Below are 16,878 nucleotides of genomic sequence, written 5' to 3' on the forward strand. Positions count from 1 at the left end.
GTTTGTGGAGATAATTAAGATAGCATCAATTTATACACCGGACCAACGATGATGTATTACAGATTGGAAAACAGCACTCATTAAAACTATAATGACTTGTATAATTACTTGCTGAAACCAAAGAAACAAACATTCCACTTACTTTATAACCATCTTTGTCAGTGTGTTGTAAACTCTGCTTTCCCAGTAAGCATAATATTGAGCCATTTTGGGATTTTTACCAGTGTTTGTGTTTACCACAAGACCTTCTATTTTTGTCAGGATTGACTCAATTGCAGAATACTTTCTGACCATAATTTCAATGTCCTTATTTCGTTCATTTTCTATGTATTCAAAGAATTCATTCACACCTAAAGAAAAGTTATGAGTTAGCAATAACAAAATAAGAGTTGTACACAGGTACAACAATAGACTAGATGGGGTATAGGATGAATAAAGTCTAAACAAACAATAACACATAATATTAAGTAAAGTTCAACATAATATATAAATGGATGATGATGATGATGATAATAATGAACAGAGTGTATGCAATTATGTTACATTTAGGAGCCAGTGAAGAGCTGAATCGATAATGATCCATATAACAGTATTTAAATAGGGCCTGTGAGCTTTGCACCCTAAAAGAGACTCATTGGAGGTATGATATCATTAACAGAACTCCAGGAAAAATATTACTCACAATTATACCCACCTAGTAGAACAGCAGGGGTCCCATGGAGCTTTTCGACACAGCTTGTCTGACCAGCAATGTCAATAACACCAACTGCAGCTGTTTACATGCAGACTGCAGGCTTATAAGCTCTGGAGGATCATGGGAGTATAGGAGCCATGAATGGAGAGTTTCTCCTGAACTGTGGTGGTCCTAGATTTGGAACTCTTGTGGTAACCGGTGGTAGTCATATTTACGACAGTAGAAATACAACTGACACGAAAATACCAACAGGCAAAATCCTATCATGTAAATTACACTGACATGGATAAAATACCGACGATTGCCGATGGTGAAAATGTCGGCAATGCGAGAGGGTCCTGTAAAAATAAATCTATAATTGTAAAAAAAAAAACAAAAAAAACATATTAACAGTACAGCTGCCAGGCTAGTGCTGCTCAGAGGAAAATCATGGGGACAAACAGCGATTTTCATACAGCTCTAGGCTTAGCTATCCAGGGGACCCCTGCCATGAGGCCAACAAGCCCCAGGCTGGATTTCCTAGGGAGTTGGGGTCCGCAAAAAAAATGCGGGCCCCCTGCCTAGGGGTACCCAGCCCTGTGCTGACAACACTAGGGCTCTTCCCACACCCCTGGGCACTGGATATTGTGTAATAAATGTGTAAAAAAATGAATTAAACACTATTTTACATTGGTGAATTAAAGCTCCCAGCAAGCTCTAGCTGCCATGAACAGTCTGGGCATGCTGGTACTTGTAGAACTACAAGCACCAGCCAACCCATGGCTGTCAGGGCATGCTGGCACTTGGGGAACCACAAGTACCAGCATGCCCTAACAACCAGGGCCCGCTGTGTCTTGTAGTGAACCAATGTAAAACATAAATTAAAGACACCCCTCATTAAAACCACAAAAGTTTATTTAAAAAAAACAAAACATTCATACTTAACAACTCTGTTCTTCTTTCTTCTGTAGGATCCAGTCTTGCAAGCTTTTAATCCAAAATGTATGTTGAAAAAACATACCGACAAAAAATATTCCAAGTGATGTTGAAAAACAAAAAAATAAAAAAAAACATTCCAAGTGATGTTGAAAAAATATATCCCCAAAAATATTCCAGGTGATGATAATCAGAAGCAACCCGCCGCATAATGAAATTCTAATACCCACAGATCTATTTATAACCTGTGGCTTGTGACTCTGACAGCATGGCAAAGCATCACTGACATTAGCTTTCCCACGTGAACCATGTTAGCTTTCCCACGCTGCTTGGCCCCCTGATTTTTCCACAATCAGTCCTAGGCTGGCAGCACTAAGGTTTATCATTAACCAGTTAATTAGCCCTGGTGCTTTCAGCACGGGTCTGTGAGCACTTTTTTTTTGCGGACCATAACTCTCTAGGGAATCAAACAAGCCTGGGGCTGGTTGGCATCATGGTCAGGGGACCCCATGCTGTGGGTTCCCCTGCCATAGTGCCAACAGCTCCAGTTGGTCTAGGGATGGTTGTATGACAATCGGGGGGGACCCCACATTGTTTGTCTCCCTGATTTTAGCTCGGTATGCGGATGTACTGCGCGTGACAGTCGGTAAAGAGTGGCGACTTCTACATCAAGACAATCTACTGCTTTAGGGGCCATTTCAGCACCCTGACCCCCAAGGTAGTTGATGCCATGTTAAAGGGAAATAAACCAGTTTCTGCCCTAAATTATCACGTCAGTTGGTGCGAACGCAGGACTTGTCATTTGGCAGTCTGTCGCCTCTCCAGGTTCTTAGCTATTTCGCAGGATGGTTTGGAGCTGGACTTTTACCTTAGTTCCCTGAAGGTGTAGGTATCAGCCCTTTCAATATATTTTGAGAAAAGGCTTGCAATTATACTGGAGGTGCAGACTTTCCTCCAAGGAGTTCTACACATCCAGCCTCCTTATGTACCACCTAAGGCACCTAGGGACTTGAAGTTGGTACTTAGGGATCTTAAATCATTCTCCTTTGAACCGTTGGAGTTGACTGAACTCAAGTTCCTAATTTGGAAGGTGATATTTCTCCTAGCCATCACTTCTGTGTGGAGAGTTTCGAAACTTGTAGCTCTCTCGTCATTCAGCTTATCTGATATTCCATACTGACAGGGCTGTATTGTGCAAGATACCTTCCTTCCAACCAAAAGTGCTCTGGTTTTCATCTCAATCAAGGGATTGTGTTCCCATTCTTCCAGGAGGTGACCGTCTGTTCAGATAATGGATCTTTCAATGGATGGGGTCCATACTCTAAGAATGTATGTGGACAGGACGTCCACTATGCGGAAGATGGATTCCCTTTTCTTCTTGTAAGATGCTCACAAAAGTGGCTGGCTGGCTACAAAACAAACTGCTGCTAGGTGGATACTGTTCCCAGTCAGGCAGGCTTATATTAGTTTTGAGGCCTATACTTGATCATGTCGGCATGCATTAAATACGTTCTGTGGAGGACCTCTTGGGCTGCGCGCAATGGTGCATCGGCAGATCAGCTCTGCCTGGCGTCAACCAGGTTCTCTGTCCACACTTTATCCCATTGTACCGTTTTCATGTTTTTGCGTCTCCTGACGCAAGTTTTGGCCGCAAAGTTTTACAGGTCGGATTAACAGAGCTTTCCCTCCCTCAAGGGGCTTGTCAAGAAAGCCAGATAGTTGGAATGGTCTTGGTTTCTGCTTGAGTGACAGCTACCCCCAGAGAGGTGCGGAGTCTAACGGAGGATAGTTATTCACCAGGGATTCCAGCAAGGTAATATGGTCTTAGCTGCTCTCAACCGCAGGTCGCTGTCCTGTAGGGGGCTCAGAGCAGATAATACAGAGAGCAACGAAGTATCTGTAAGGCAGAAACAAATGTAGCCTCAGGTGTATGGAATTCCGGAACAGGCCGGATGCTGTGCGATCAGCAGTACAGCCACAAATCTCGATAATAGGATAGGCTGAGCAGATAGTACTATGAAGCGATGAGTTGCCGGACTCAGAAGAACCCAGGTATACACTAGTGTAAAAATTCAGGAACAGGGCAGATGTTGAGTGATGCAGTATAGTCACAGGTGTTAACAGCGGAATAAGCTGAACAGGTATAGCTGTGAAGCGATGACCTGTGGTGAGCAGTACTGAGATCCACACAGGTGTTATAACTCTGGAACAGGACCGATGATGAGTGAAGCTGCAGCCGATAAAGGAACAGACTAACTCGCGAAGACAGGAACAAAGGTAAAAATGAGCATGGATGAGAATCAGAGGAGATGCTTCCTATCAGGAAGGGAGACCTGAACAAACTTCAAAAGCTGAGGAAATGGAGGGAAACAGACCACCTGTTTCTTCTGTCATTTAAAAGGGAGAAGTCAGCAGAGTCTGAAACCTCACTATCTGCAAAACCTAAAGTTTTGCCAAACCCCCTAAACTAGGTCTTCCATGCTCTGAGCAGTAGAGGAATCTTCAACGCCATAATAGTCCTCCTCATCAGACTCCCTAAGCACTCACCCTCTTTGTCAGAAGAGAGGTCCCAATCTGAAACAATTGTCAGAACCATCTCTGGGACATGACATCTACTCATCATCCTATGGAGGGCTCTAAGGAGGCTTTTCGAGGAGTGTCAGGCCCTAACAAGACCTTGGGGGGACTCAGCAAGTGACAATGCCAAACCAGCCTCAGCCTACGACATTCCACTTAAAATAAACTGAGGATGGTTCTCGTAGAAAGGGGCATACTAGAGGTGGAGCTATCCTCTCAACACCTTGAGATTAAAGTGCCCCTTACTTCAGGACCATCTACTAAACCCCATTGTCGCAGTGTCCCCCAATATTGTGCCAGAGAAAAATACATGTTTTCAGTTGGAGATTTGCGAGGCACTCTATAGTCCCCAAATTCATATTTGTTGCCATTTTAAGACATATCTCCAGTGACACTTGGCTGTTGTGCAGGTGGATCTGACCAATTTGTATAAACCACTTACACAGGCATAGGACACTACATCTTACTAACATGGGGATGGCTATTATGAGAACAGAGCTCTATCAAATTCTAATGAAGTATTAGAACTCAAAGTATTACTGGGTAATGGTCAATCCGTTTTTTTAGTTGTATATACACAAACCGGATATCGTCAGGTAAGAGGTCAACACTCTAGAAAATGACAGCGCATACTTTTTTATTTTACAGGTTTTTCAGACATATATACCTGGAATATCCGTTGACTTATTAGTCAGAAATTTAAAGAGATTTGCAGATTCAATAGCCGACAGCTTACAGTCAATGTCATTCGCATTCTTCTGGATTTTATGTACCAAGGATTCAAACTTTGATACCGCCTGGCAGCACCGGGTGATGTAGTCTCCAATACCTTGAAAAACAATCGTAAATGTTTTGCTTTAATGTGATGAAGAAAATATTAGTGCTGTCATTGGAGGTAAATTTACTAATGGTAAGATGTCTGCTATGCAGTGTAAATATAGCTTTGTACCAGATGTGCTCTTTGATTTGAGGAGGAGCAGAAGCCTGCACAGGCAGAGGGGAGTAGCTGGGCAGAGTGAAGGCGTAGCCATTGAAGAGGTGAACCGAAGCAAGATTAATACAATTAGATAAAGGGGTGGAAAAGGCACATCTTAAGGGGCATTCCTTGCTATGCATGGTGATTTCCCGACTGCAAAATAACTTGAATCTCACAGCAATTTTGGGTCTCGACATATGCTTTTTATGGAATAAAACACTTCCCATACATATTGTACTGTGTAATAAATAAATAATTAGAAATCTAGCAACATTCCTACACCAGTCATCAACAAGCCCCGGAGCTAGGCAGCCAGTCTGAGCAACTTGTGTGTGATACACTCAGACCGGCATAGAAGACTACTCTTTCCCAACATGAGACTGGGCATGATGAGAAAACAATTCTGTCAAATTCTAAATACTCATTTGGAAAAGAGTTATATTTTATTTGTTTTTCTCCAATAACAGGGAGACCACGAGTGAGATAAATAGCCCCGGTGAGCCCCTCATGTTTTTTTGTCGTTGTCTGCTTGCCCTGAAGACTAAGGGCTAGATTTACTAAGCTGTGGGTTTGAAAAAGTGGGGATGTTGCCTATAGCAATCAATCAGATTCTAGCTGTCATTTATTTAGTACTTTCTACAAAATGACAGCTAGAATCTGATTGGTTGCTATAGGCAACATCCCCACTTTTCAAACCCGCAGCTTAGTAAATCTAGCCCTAAATGTCCTCCTCTGGAGAGCACGGAGTCTGTGGCTGTGGTGACCAGCATTGGGAAACACAACACAAGTGATTGGCTGACGGTGAAGGGCAATCTTAAGAACTTCAAGCTTTGATCATTTCATGTCAGTCATTGTTTATGGGTATTTTTAAGGGTTTTTTTCCCGATTGGATGTGGATGGTAAAGAAGTTTTTATTTAACATTTATAATAAAGTGAATACGAATTTTGAATATTTTACTCCATTAAAGTTTATTTTAAAACTGGTACTGTTTGTGTATGTTTGTATATCTCTTTTCAGAGCAAAGCTGGTAGTTTCTTGAAGGGGGAGGCACTGTGGCTGGTGTTCTCCTTTATTACACATGAAACCAGCCCAGGCTGTCTATCCCTGGGATTGATTTCGACTGCAGCAGGGAGATACCATGCTTGTGGACTCCCCGTTACAGTGCAAACAGCCATGCTGTAATTTTTTTACAATTATTTATTATTTAACGTAGTATAATACACTACTGCATTTCTAGGTGTACTCCAAGCAATGTAGTAACATTGTTCACACACAAGTGAAACATGTAATCAAGACAGTTCTGATGTCCCCTCACTCTTATGATTTGTTTAAGCCATGAAAAAGACTAAATCCAGCAATATTATAGGAGAAAAAAGGAAAAATAAATCTTTATTCAGTTAAAAGGAATGGCACTATAAAGGGTTAGGAAGTTTGAATTTGATGTCACATTACAGTACACCTCTTAAAGATTATTTCACTTCTATGCACATTAAGGTGCACTTTCAGTTTGTAGTGGCTGAGTGTGGAAAGATACACAGGCCTTCGTGTGTGTTGGAAGAAACCATTGAGACACACTGATGTAAAACCAAGGTGTTATGCAGTTCACATCAGGGGGTAAATGTATCAAGCTGAGAGTTTTTCGGCTTGAAAAACCAATCAGGTTTTAGCTATCATTTATTTAGTACATTCTACAAAATGATAGCTAGAATCTGATTGGTTGCTATAGGCAACATCTCCACTTTTCAAACCCGACGGAAGACTCTTAGCTTGATACAGTTACCCCCAGATATTATATTCATTTTTTCAATATGTGCTATACTTTTGCTTTAGAAGTGTTTCAAAGCATTTTGAGTTAAAGCATTTACAAATTTTGAACAACATTTGTTACCTAACGAATTCCAATTCAGTCTTCTATATCCAGATCTAAAAACCTTCAAAAGTTCTCGAATGTGGTTATCAAGCAGTTGTGTTTCAGCTTCATTCAGTGACTCCATCAGTTTCTTGTAAGAAGCCAGAATTTGTTTCATGTCATCAATGTACCTACAAAAGTGATTCCATTGTCATAAATGGCCTGATCAATTTTAAAAGCCTTAATGTGGCTAAAAAGATACACTTTTATGACATCACTTTTTAAAATGCATTTGTGTTTACTCAATTATCAGAATTCTAGCTCAATTGCCCAGGTACTGTTCTAAAGTCCACAAAGAAAAAACAGTGACATGCCAACTAACCAATGAAATGCTCACGCACTATGTAAAGATTCTGAAGAGGACAGGTAATATTTAATGATCAACTAAATAATGCACGCAAGCCATGCCTTCTTTCCACAGGATCCAATGTCATACTTGAACACTATGGTTTATATTCATTTATAATAGATACCGGTGTGTGAGTAAACACCTTTACAGTACAATATTATGTGAAACTTCAGACATCTTCAGTATCAGACATAACTGCGAAGCTTAACCTAAATGAAGATACAATGTAACTATTCTGCCTCATTCAATTGTTAAGACCATGTGATAATTATGTCCTTGGTAAAGGATAGTTACTTTCACAAAGAACTATAATGCACTGGCCACTAATTAAACAACAATATGCTAGTTTATATATATTAGTACTTCCACTTACATTTTCAAAGGAGCTATAAACATTTTTGTTATTTTGTTGTCTATACGTTTTTTATTTTTCTTGTTCATTGCGCCCTTTCCTTTTTATTTATATATATTAATGAAACTGTACAAGAGGACATATATTATATTACACTATGCAAATTTACTAGAACAAGTAAAAGGAAAAATAACTTGTATTTCCCTCAAGCATTTGAAAACATCAATGTACACATAAAGCGAAGGATTGCAATACTGTGAAATTAGACAACCTTAAGAACTTGTCTTCTTGTAGTGCTACATTTCTTTGCAATTCACCAACAGAAAAACCCAGCTGCTCCATGTGTTTTGTTTCCATTATAATTTCTTGCAATTCAGGGGCAAAGTTCACAGCGTATTGGACATTTCTATAATCGGTGTCAGCCTTCAGTTGGTCTACATCCTGCAAAAAACACGAGGTCATGGTTATATAAAAATAAAATAAAGGAGGCAACAAAAGGTGTTTCAGATGCAGTCTGATGCTGTAGAAAACAGATAATTGCTCCACACAATAATAAAACTATATTTTGGGTGGACATGACTCTTAAGTCCCTTCTGGATGGACAGTAGGGGGTAGGGGATAAGGGGACAATATTTAGAAAACATATATAAGAAGGCAGATAGTATAAAGACAGTATTTTTAAATTAGGTGCTGGCAAGACATGTGCCTGCATACTTAAGTGGTTGTCACATGCAGATCTTAGTGATACAGAAAGGGCGCTATCTGCCCATGTCTCCCCATACACATGTATCCTGAAGAGGATCCCCACCATAAACCAGATAGGGAGGGCTTAGAGAAGGTTGGAGAGGAGGTTTGAATAAAGAATTAGTAAAATGTTAATAATATTTTAGGTGGTTTAGTTAAAAGTACTTTTGCCTTTATTTCCATTTTAACTCATACATTTATAATAAAATTATTAAAAAACAGATAACCTGTCGAGTATTTACCATTTCAGCTAAATTCATGTTTGCATGGTTAATGACACCTGGTATATGAGTGTTAACAAGCAGACTTCTTTTCAGCAGAGAGTGCAGGATCTGATCTGTGCTCTCTCTCCAGGCTTCATATTTCTTATCCTCATAGGTCTTCATCCTCCTGGCCACTTCCAAATATTTTGCCTTTGCCTGAGAAGTCATAGAAGCAAAAATAATGGTAGTCTGACATCTCTCTGATGAGTGGGGGTGGGGTGGGGTGTAAGGGGGATTCCTGCATATATGTAAAGCATCATCTTTAAAGACATTATACATACTTATCAACTTTCTGCCATTGCCTTCTGAGAGCTGCCGTGGGGGAGGTGGGCATGCGGGGGAGGGGGCTTCAAAATCGCGTAATTTTGGACCCGCCCCCCCGTGATGTAATAACGCAAACGCGTCATTTTACAGCGGGGCCAAATGCCGCGATTCCCGGTGAATCGCGGTATTTTGGCCCTAATTCTGCAGATGCGGGAGATTGCCATACTCTCCCAGGAGTCTGGGAGACTCACCCAAAATGCGGGAGTCTCCGGGACATTCCGGGAGAGTTGGCAAGTATGACATTATATAAAGGATTTGCTTTCATGAAACAAACCCACTGGGTAGAAATCTGGTGGAGGTCCCTACATTGATTTGTTATCCAACATAATTTAAAGATTTATTATAAAAACAAGATGGATTATGAATTTCATTTCATACAGAGGTGTGTCTAATAACACAATATTCCTGCAAAAGTTTGACAAGACCACATATCACTGCTCTGTGCTCTTGATAACAATTAGACACAGAGGGCCTGATTCATCACGGAATGTAAATACAGATATGTGCCATATTTTGTGTAAAATTGCACTGCACATGCCCAGAAAAGGCCAATACACTAGTGAACGGAAGTACATCCAATTCATCTTAGAGCGCAAAGGACACTTCCCACAGCCTACAATTTGAAGGGCGGATCGGGGGAGTGAAGGGGCATAAGTCCATCTACAGTAAGGGTGTTCTAAGACCGATTCAAGCTCTGGGCATCTCTCAGGTAGGTGATTTCAGTCGTATCACTTGTGTGTAAGTGCTGAGTGATAGTGATGACGGTTGCCTATGCATGTAATAACATGTGTTTACAATTAAGAGCAACTGTAAAAATTAATTTTATGTACAGTAAACATTAATAAAATCATGATAAATGTATTTTATGGCGAAATATATGGAATTTTTTTTTTTAGATTTTATGTTATTTACAAGTGTTAATATATTTAATAAGATTTTTTTAATCTCTTCGCTGTGATGGGACTTTATATATACATATGCATTTTGTAGTGTGTTGTATCTGTCTACTTATTGTAAGTGCCGTATAGGCAGCACGTTCTTACACCTGTATTCAACTAGGAATGTTTCTTGAGCCCCTCTTCTTGCTGAATACGGACAGATCTACCTGCTTACATTTTCCATCACTTTATAAAAAATGCAAATTGCGTTCACTTTGCTTTTATTAATGAATTAGGCCCAGAGTTACTACATGTTATCATAGTCCTCCCTACTAAAAAGCTGTCAATACACAGTCATTTAGGAGGTGGCTGAGCTGAAATGGAATTTTTTTTATACTTACTGTTAAGTACTTTTCTTTGAGGCTGTAGAGTGATGCAGTTGTCAACTTAAGTTTCACCTCTAGGAGGAAGAGCAATGAGAAGAAACTGACTTCTCTTCCAACTTCTAACCCTCCACAGTTTACCATTAGCCCAACAAGAATACAAGACTAGGGCACACTGGAGGATAGGCATATTGTATGCCTTCCCGTTTGGCATTCTTTCTCTCGCAAAGCTGCTATAATATCATGAGGAGGCCCCTTCCCAACCCCCCTCCCCATCAGTTTTCTTCTCGCTTTCTCCTATCCACCTTCATTACCTTTTCTTCTCTATCTTTCAACTGTCATGTTTGTCTTTACAGCTTCTTCATTTACTATTGGTTGGTTAACTGCGATGTTCTTAAATGGCTTTACTCTTATTTTGTTTCACTTGCAGTACAAGTCCCCCTTCTCTTTCAATAAAAACAGATTACACAAAAAAAAAAAAAAAGAATACAAGATCAAGTGTTCCACTACAGCATCAGAGAAAGGGACTTAATGGTAAGCGCAAGAAAATGCAGTTTTTTGCCATCGGTAGGGGCATATAGATGCTGGGATGTTCAAAAGTTGTGATGAATGGAAAGGGAAGAATACCTAAGAAAGAATAGCTGCCTTATCGACCATCCTACCAAAGACAAGATCTTAAAGAACTGGGAACATCCATCCAGTACACCTTTGAAAAAGTATGTGGGAGTAACCAAAACAAGTGGCCATTCTGTATACCTGGTCTGTTGAGGCTCTGTAACCAACTTTCTATGTCAAGTGTATCATATGACTAGTTGAATTCTGGAGAAGGTAATTGTTTGTAGAAACCAATAAGGAAATCGACTGTGGAGAACACCTGCCAAGAAGGAAAAACATTCCCTCTGATAAATGGGACTGATCTATCCACAACACAAAAGGAGATGGATGGGACTCACAAGATGCCAGAGAGGCTTGTCAAATATGTGCAGAAGAACAATTTGGATGGGGCTTATGAGGAACTGTGTGTAAAAGATCACCTCCAGAATGAAGACCACGGCCCCACTATACACAAGCAGTACAGAATGGTTAAGCTTGGGTTGTTTTGAAGGGGGGAAATAACATTTTGGATGGAGAGGATCTTGTCCTAATAAAGCACTAGCTAGAGTGCCGTGTCAAAGAGTAGACCCAGGAACACCATGGAAGTTGATGCAGCTAGGGACAACGTCTAGATAATCCAGGCATGGTCTGAAAAAGATATTGAACGGTATGTTCCTTGGAAAGGACCTATACTAGGTTGAAGTCTAGAGAAGGAATCATCCATTGATGATGGAGAAAGGCCACAATGGTAGCTATAACCTTGGTGAGTAATCATGTAGCCAATGACAGCTCAAAGGGAAAAATTGGAAGTGTGCCACCTGGAAGGTATAATAGAGGAAGTGAGTATAATCCAACTACATAGAGATGCAGATATGCATTCTTGATGTCCACAGATGCCAAATGTCAATTGGTCCAAAAGTTGTTGTGCTTGATTTGTAGGTTTTCTTTGCCAATGTCAAGTGGCAGCAAAACTTAGCGTAAGCTCAGATGAAGGAACTCACCCAGATATGGAAAAGTAGGATGTGCTTGTACCCCCACACCACATTCATATAGAGATGTAGGTGGAAAAAAAAAAAAAGGATTGTGGCAGTGACTAGGCCCACCCGAGCTTTGGCATGGCCTGGAATGTCTCACACCCTAAGGGTGCTGTTAGAGGCTGTGTGGTCATGTAGGCTAAACAGAGGGAGACAAGTAATCAGGTTGGAATTTTGCATATACATCACCAAGGTGGGAGGCTTAGCACCCCTAGAAACTTCTGTGGTTAGACACCTTGCACCACAGCAGGGACCCAGATAAAAGGATTGGTATCTGAACACATAAAAATAAGTAAATAAAATGAGCATTTCCCTGAATGGAGGTGGTCCAGGGAGAGCAAGAGTCAGTGTCCTGCAGCCAGCACGTTGTCATCCCTGCAAGATGACCACTGAAGGTAGTATTATGGCTGTGCCACAGGTTGTTGCAACTAGATTTAGTGCTGAAGTTGCTCTACTGCTGCCAAGTTCCCCTTGTGCAGGAGGAGAAGGAGATACTCAGTGCAGGTCACATATGTACGCCCTGATTCTGCACTTTCTATGGAGAGAGTCTCCAGGGGGTGTTACCTGACATAGCATTCCTATTCCTCAGAGCTGACACCAAGGTTATCATCTTGGATGTAGCAGATGAGAAAATGGAAAAATTTTGTTTTAAAATATTTTACCATTCTGTGTGTCTTGCTGCTGCCACAAAGTTTTTAGGACTACTGCATACCTCCCACATTCATCTTCTAAGCAAGTGGACCGCTGAGACCGTCCCTTTAAAGAGGTCCCAGCTAATGCTGTTCCTCAGTAAAACCTAGTACTATAAGTGAGTAAAACAAATAAATAAAAAGTAGAACTGAAACTTGGATCCAAAGCACTGTGCCCACATACATGTCGGGAACTGGAAAAACAGAGTGGAATCAAGATATCAGGTGGCTTATAGACTACAAAAAGACTCCAGTATCCCGCTACTGCTGAAGAAGAAATACCCCTGATTGGATACATGCCACTTCACCTCCTGCTTCTCCATGTAAATATGCACCTCCATATATGAAAAATGCAACACGGAACGGTAGGACTGCTAATCCTAGCAAGATGTAATGATAGAATTCAGTGTTTATTTTAAGTACACATGCTCCTACACACAGTAGAGACAGCCATCATATGGGCTGAACTAATATTTCTGAGAATTGCATTTCTATAGCCTAGATTAGGAACAAGTAACATGTCTGAGATAATGTCACTGGTTCCTAATGAATCAATGGCTGCATTCTTCTAAATATTGATACAGCCTAAAATATGTCTACTTCCACTTGTGAAGTTAACAGGTGTAATTTAAATGAATACCATTTTCCCATGTTCAGAAGATAACATCTCTTCCATTTCCAGGAATCGAATGACTGTATGTTTGATTCGGTAGAAAAGTGACCTCTCCCAATATATTGACCCAGCCACAGGAGGATGATTCTTGTACAATTGAGGATTATTCAGGTTTTTCACAAAAATGTTGTTCACTGCATCCACCTGTAATGCAAAATAAAGAGTGAACTTCATATTAAAAGATGAAGCAATTTTTAAAATTCAGTTCAATATGCAATGCATGCTGAATGGCTGTGCATTAGGCAGGAAGAACATACCATAATAACCATTCAATTTTAAAATTGGTATAGCACCTTATACTGGACAAATGTGAAATTTTGCCATTAAATTGTTACACTACTAAAATATCGTCACTATCACTCTGATACCTAACAAGCTCAGATACTTATTTTCCAAGCAATAATCAGCAATATATTGTTTGGTTAGGCTACAACCAAGGCCTCAAATAAATTATGATCTTGTATCATTTGATATTCACAAAGCAAAACCACTAAATACTGATTCTGTAATGAGATCATGGCACTGTGGTTCCACTCCCAAATACCATTATATATTACATTATATTAAATTAAGCCTAAATACAGACAGTTCTAACAGTATGGTTTTGACATATCATTACAGTGCTATGATAGTACAATTAAAATTCAGACTTTTCCTTTCTAAAAAATGGTGATTAGCCTGTATACAGTAAATCTAGCTAGTAGTTAGTCCCACTGAAGAAAACGTATCTAAATATCAGCTCACATAAAAAATAGGAAAGTGGCCTCTCCTCTTATTTTGATTTTAAATGGCAGGAAAAGAACATCAAATACTTAGGTATCTATATTATGCACTCTTAGGAGTCTCTGTAGTCCTAATCTCCCATCTCTCCTCTATAGGATTAAATCTGATCTCCACTTCTGGATACCCTTCATAACATTGTGGCTTGGAAGGATCATTGCAATTAAAATTAATATCCTCCCCAAACTGCTCTACCTTTTCCAGACTCTCCCAATCAAGGTGACCATCTCAGAATTTAGAGTTATCCAAAAATGATTCTCTAAGCTCGTTTGGAACAACAAACATCCAAGAACATGCGTATCCTTACTTAAAAAACAACTAATTTGGGCGGCTGGGGTCAAACTTCATCAATTCTTATTCAGCCATGATGTGGAAGAATCAGAGTAACTTCACATTCAACTTATCTACCCATTCTCCAATTATGGGATAATCCTGACTTCCCCCTGGGCCTCTCACAATACTACTCTCAACCCTGGACTAAGACAGACATTCACTTTGCCTATGACCTCTCTGACAGGGAATCCTGGTTGATTTTCAATAGTTTATAAAGAAAGCACTCTGAACTTTAACATAAATTATTCAACTTCATACAACTGAGACATTTTCTGGGCTGCCTCCCATTGGACGAGCTTCTTAGGAATGAGGCTCCAACGATAAAAAGGGTAAAGGACCCTTCAGACACTCAATTCTGTCAGTGAGTCCATAAAATATGACAATTATTGAGTGATAAAGTATTGGTTGTTGATCAATTCAAGGACTGAGTTGGGAATACTGAACGTTAGTGATAACAAATAGCCAAAAAGATTTTTTGGGGGTCTGGTCAACATATTCTGCCCTTGATGACAAAATACACAAAAATATCACATAAAACACATCATAAGCTTTCATATTTAATAAGATCATAAAGGCATCAGTCCTCTCCTCCTTGGACACTTAAGTAAAACAGAGTTAAGTGGCAATGGTTCACAAGGCAAAAGGTATAGCCTGCAGATATCTCATCAAACTCCATGTTGTGTTAACTTCTCTGCAGGTCTTTCTCTTCAGATGTTCACTTGAAGTATTCTAATACTAGCTGGTGCAACCTTTAGCTTGGTGATGATGACACAGCAGAGAGACAGTTAGTGTTCAGTGTTGCTATTGGATGTATGTTTGCAATTGAATTTGCTAGTTGCAGTTTATTGCCATTATCACTGTACATAGTATTAAGATATCACTGCAAGCTCCCCTTTGTCCACCAGAATTGCACAAGCAAGGAAACTGCAACTTGGATGCACAGAAGCTTCAAGAATATTTTTTGGGGTCACGATAACAAAACAAAAACAATGACACATGTCATGGGCAAATAATAACTTTAATAAAGATTTTAAAAAAAATGAAATTATCATTTAATGCAGCACTATATTATTAGCACAAACATTCAAATGATAGGATGGGCAAAATATCCATGTGAAGATTATTACTGCTGATATACAAGGTGAGCATGAAGATGCATGTGAGTTTAAAAGCTTAAAAACACATCACGTGTGTCCTCAAAGCCACTATTTTGTCGCAGTTCTGCACAATAAATAATGGAGGATACAGTTTAAGTTGCTATTCTTTATTACTTCCACACCTACATACCTCCTTACAATACTGCTCCAGGATAGCGTTAAATTTCATCATCATCTGCTTGTTGATGGCTTCTCGAGAGCGGATGTGCTTAAATTTCAACAACATGTCGAATGCAGCCTCAGCTGAGCGAAGTGTTTTAAATGATTCATCAATGAAGTTTATGGCCTCTCCTTCGATAGCCTGTGTACATTATACATAAAAGCAACATTTTCAGCTGAAAACACTGATAATCATGTATATCACATTGCCCTGTCTCATAGAATTATTGCCATACATTATCATGCTAAAATATATCACCGTTTTCTCTCTTTTTACTTACCTGAACTTCATTTTTAAAGTCGTCCATGACAATCTTCCACTGATGGGCATATTTTATATTAAAGGGATCAAATGATAGAGTTTCCATTGGTTTGATAAGACCATCAACTCTGTGCAACACATCATCAATACGCTTGGGATCTCCAGTGACAGCTTTTAACTCAGGTCCGAAAATGTTGTAAAACTCTTCCAAGACCTGCACATTTTGAAATGTCTTAAAATGTTATTCTTTTTCACAAAGTCCTACATAAGTTACTCTCTAATTTAATACTCTACGTCAGTAGTCTGTAAACTGAAGTTCAAAAATAACTGAATAAATGGTGACTAGACATTCTCTTCTGTGATAAAATAGGTGGTAAATTTGAATTACCGTATATTTTATGCTAACTGATTATAAGAGAGAAGTACTACTGAACACTACATATGAAAATGTATCTTACTAGAGACTATTTTAACTTTTTGCTACAATAAAAGCTGAGAATAAACAAGAAAAAACAATATCCTTGATGCTGGAGAGCAGGCTTAGATTGTTTTAATCAAAATATGATCTATTACCATAGTTGCCGATATTGTGACTCTGTCCTCCGGGAGGACAGGTCACGTGACAGGGGTAGGAGGGTGTTTTCACTATAAACTGACTAAATTCCCAGCACTGATTAACGGGGGTGGGACTTAATGATGCGATTAAGCCCCACCCCCAGTATTCAATGCCGTTAATTTCTGCATTTTTTAGGGTCCAGGAGGGCTGCCTACTCTTCTGGGAGTCCGGGAGGACTCCCCGAAATTCGGGAACCTCCTGAAAATTCCGGGAGAG

At 39.7% G+C, this 16,878-nt stretch overlaps 1 protein-coding gene across 1 annotated transcript in view; it reads right to left on the reverse strand.

The window, feature by feature from the left end:
- The window catches only part of DNAH10 (dynein axonemal heavy chain 10), a 145,858-nt gene that overhangs the window by 109,049 nt on the left and 19,931 nt on the right, over positions 1-16,878 (reverse strand). The window contains exons 11-18 of the mRNA XM_075177193.1: positions 16,066-16,260; positions 15,756-15,926; positions 13,323-13,499; positions 8,798-8,936; positions 8,045-8,207; positions 7,052-7,203; positions 4,854-5,015; positions 143-350 (exon numbers count right to left, since the gene is read on the reverse strand). Coding sequence (XP_075033294.1) covers positions 143-350; positions 4,854-5,015; positions 7,052-7,203; positions 8,045-8,207; positions 8,798-8,936; positions 13,323-13,499; positions 15,756-15,926; positions 16,066-16,260 — 1,367 coding nt within the window. The remainder of the gene's footprint in view (positions 1-142; positions 351-4,853; positions 5,016-7,051; positions 7,204-8,044; positions 8,208-8,797; positions 8,937-13,322; positions 13,500-15,755; positions 15,927-16,065; positions 16,261-16,878) is intronic.

The sequence above is a fragment of the Mixophyes fleayi genome, chromosome 1 (assembly GCF_038048845.1).
Source record: "Mixophyes fleayi isolate aMixFle1 chromosome 1, aMixFle1.hap1, whole genome shotgun sequence".
Classification (NCBI taxonomy): Eukaryota; Metazoa; Chordata; class Amphibia; order Anura; family Limnodynastidae; genus Mixophyes; species Mixophyes fleayi.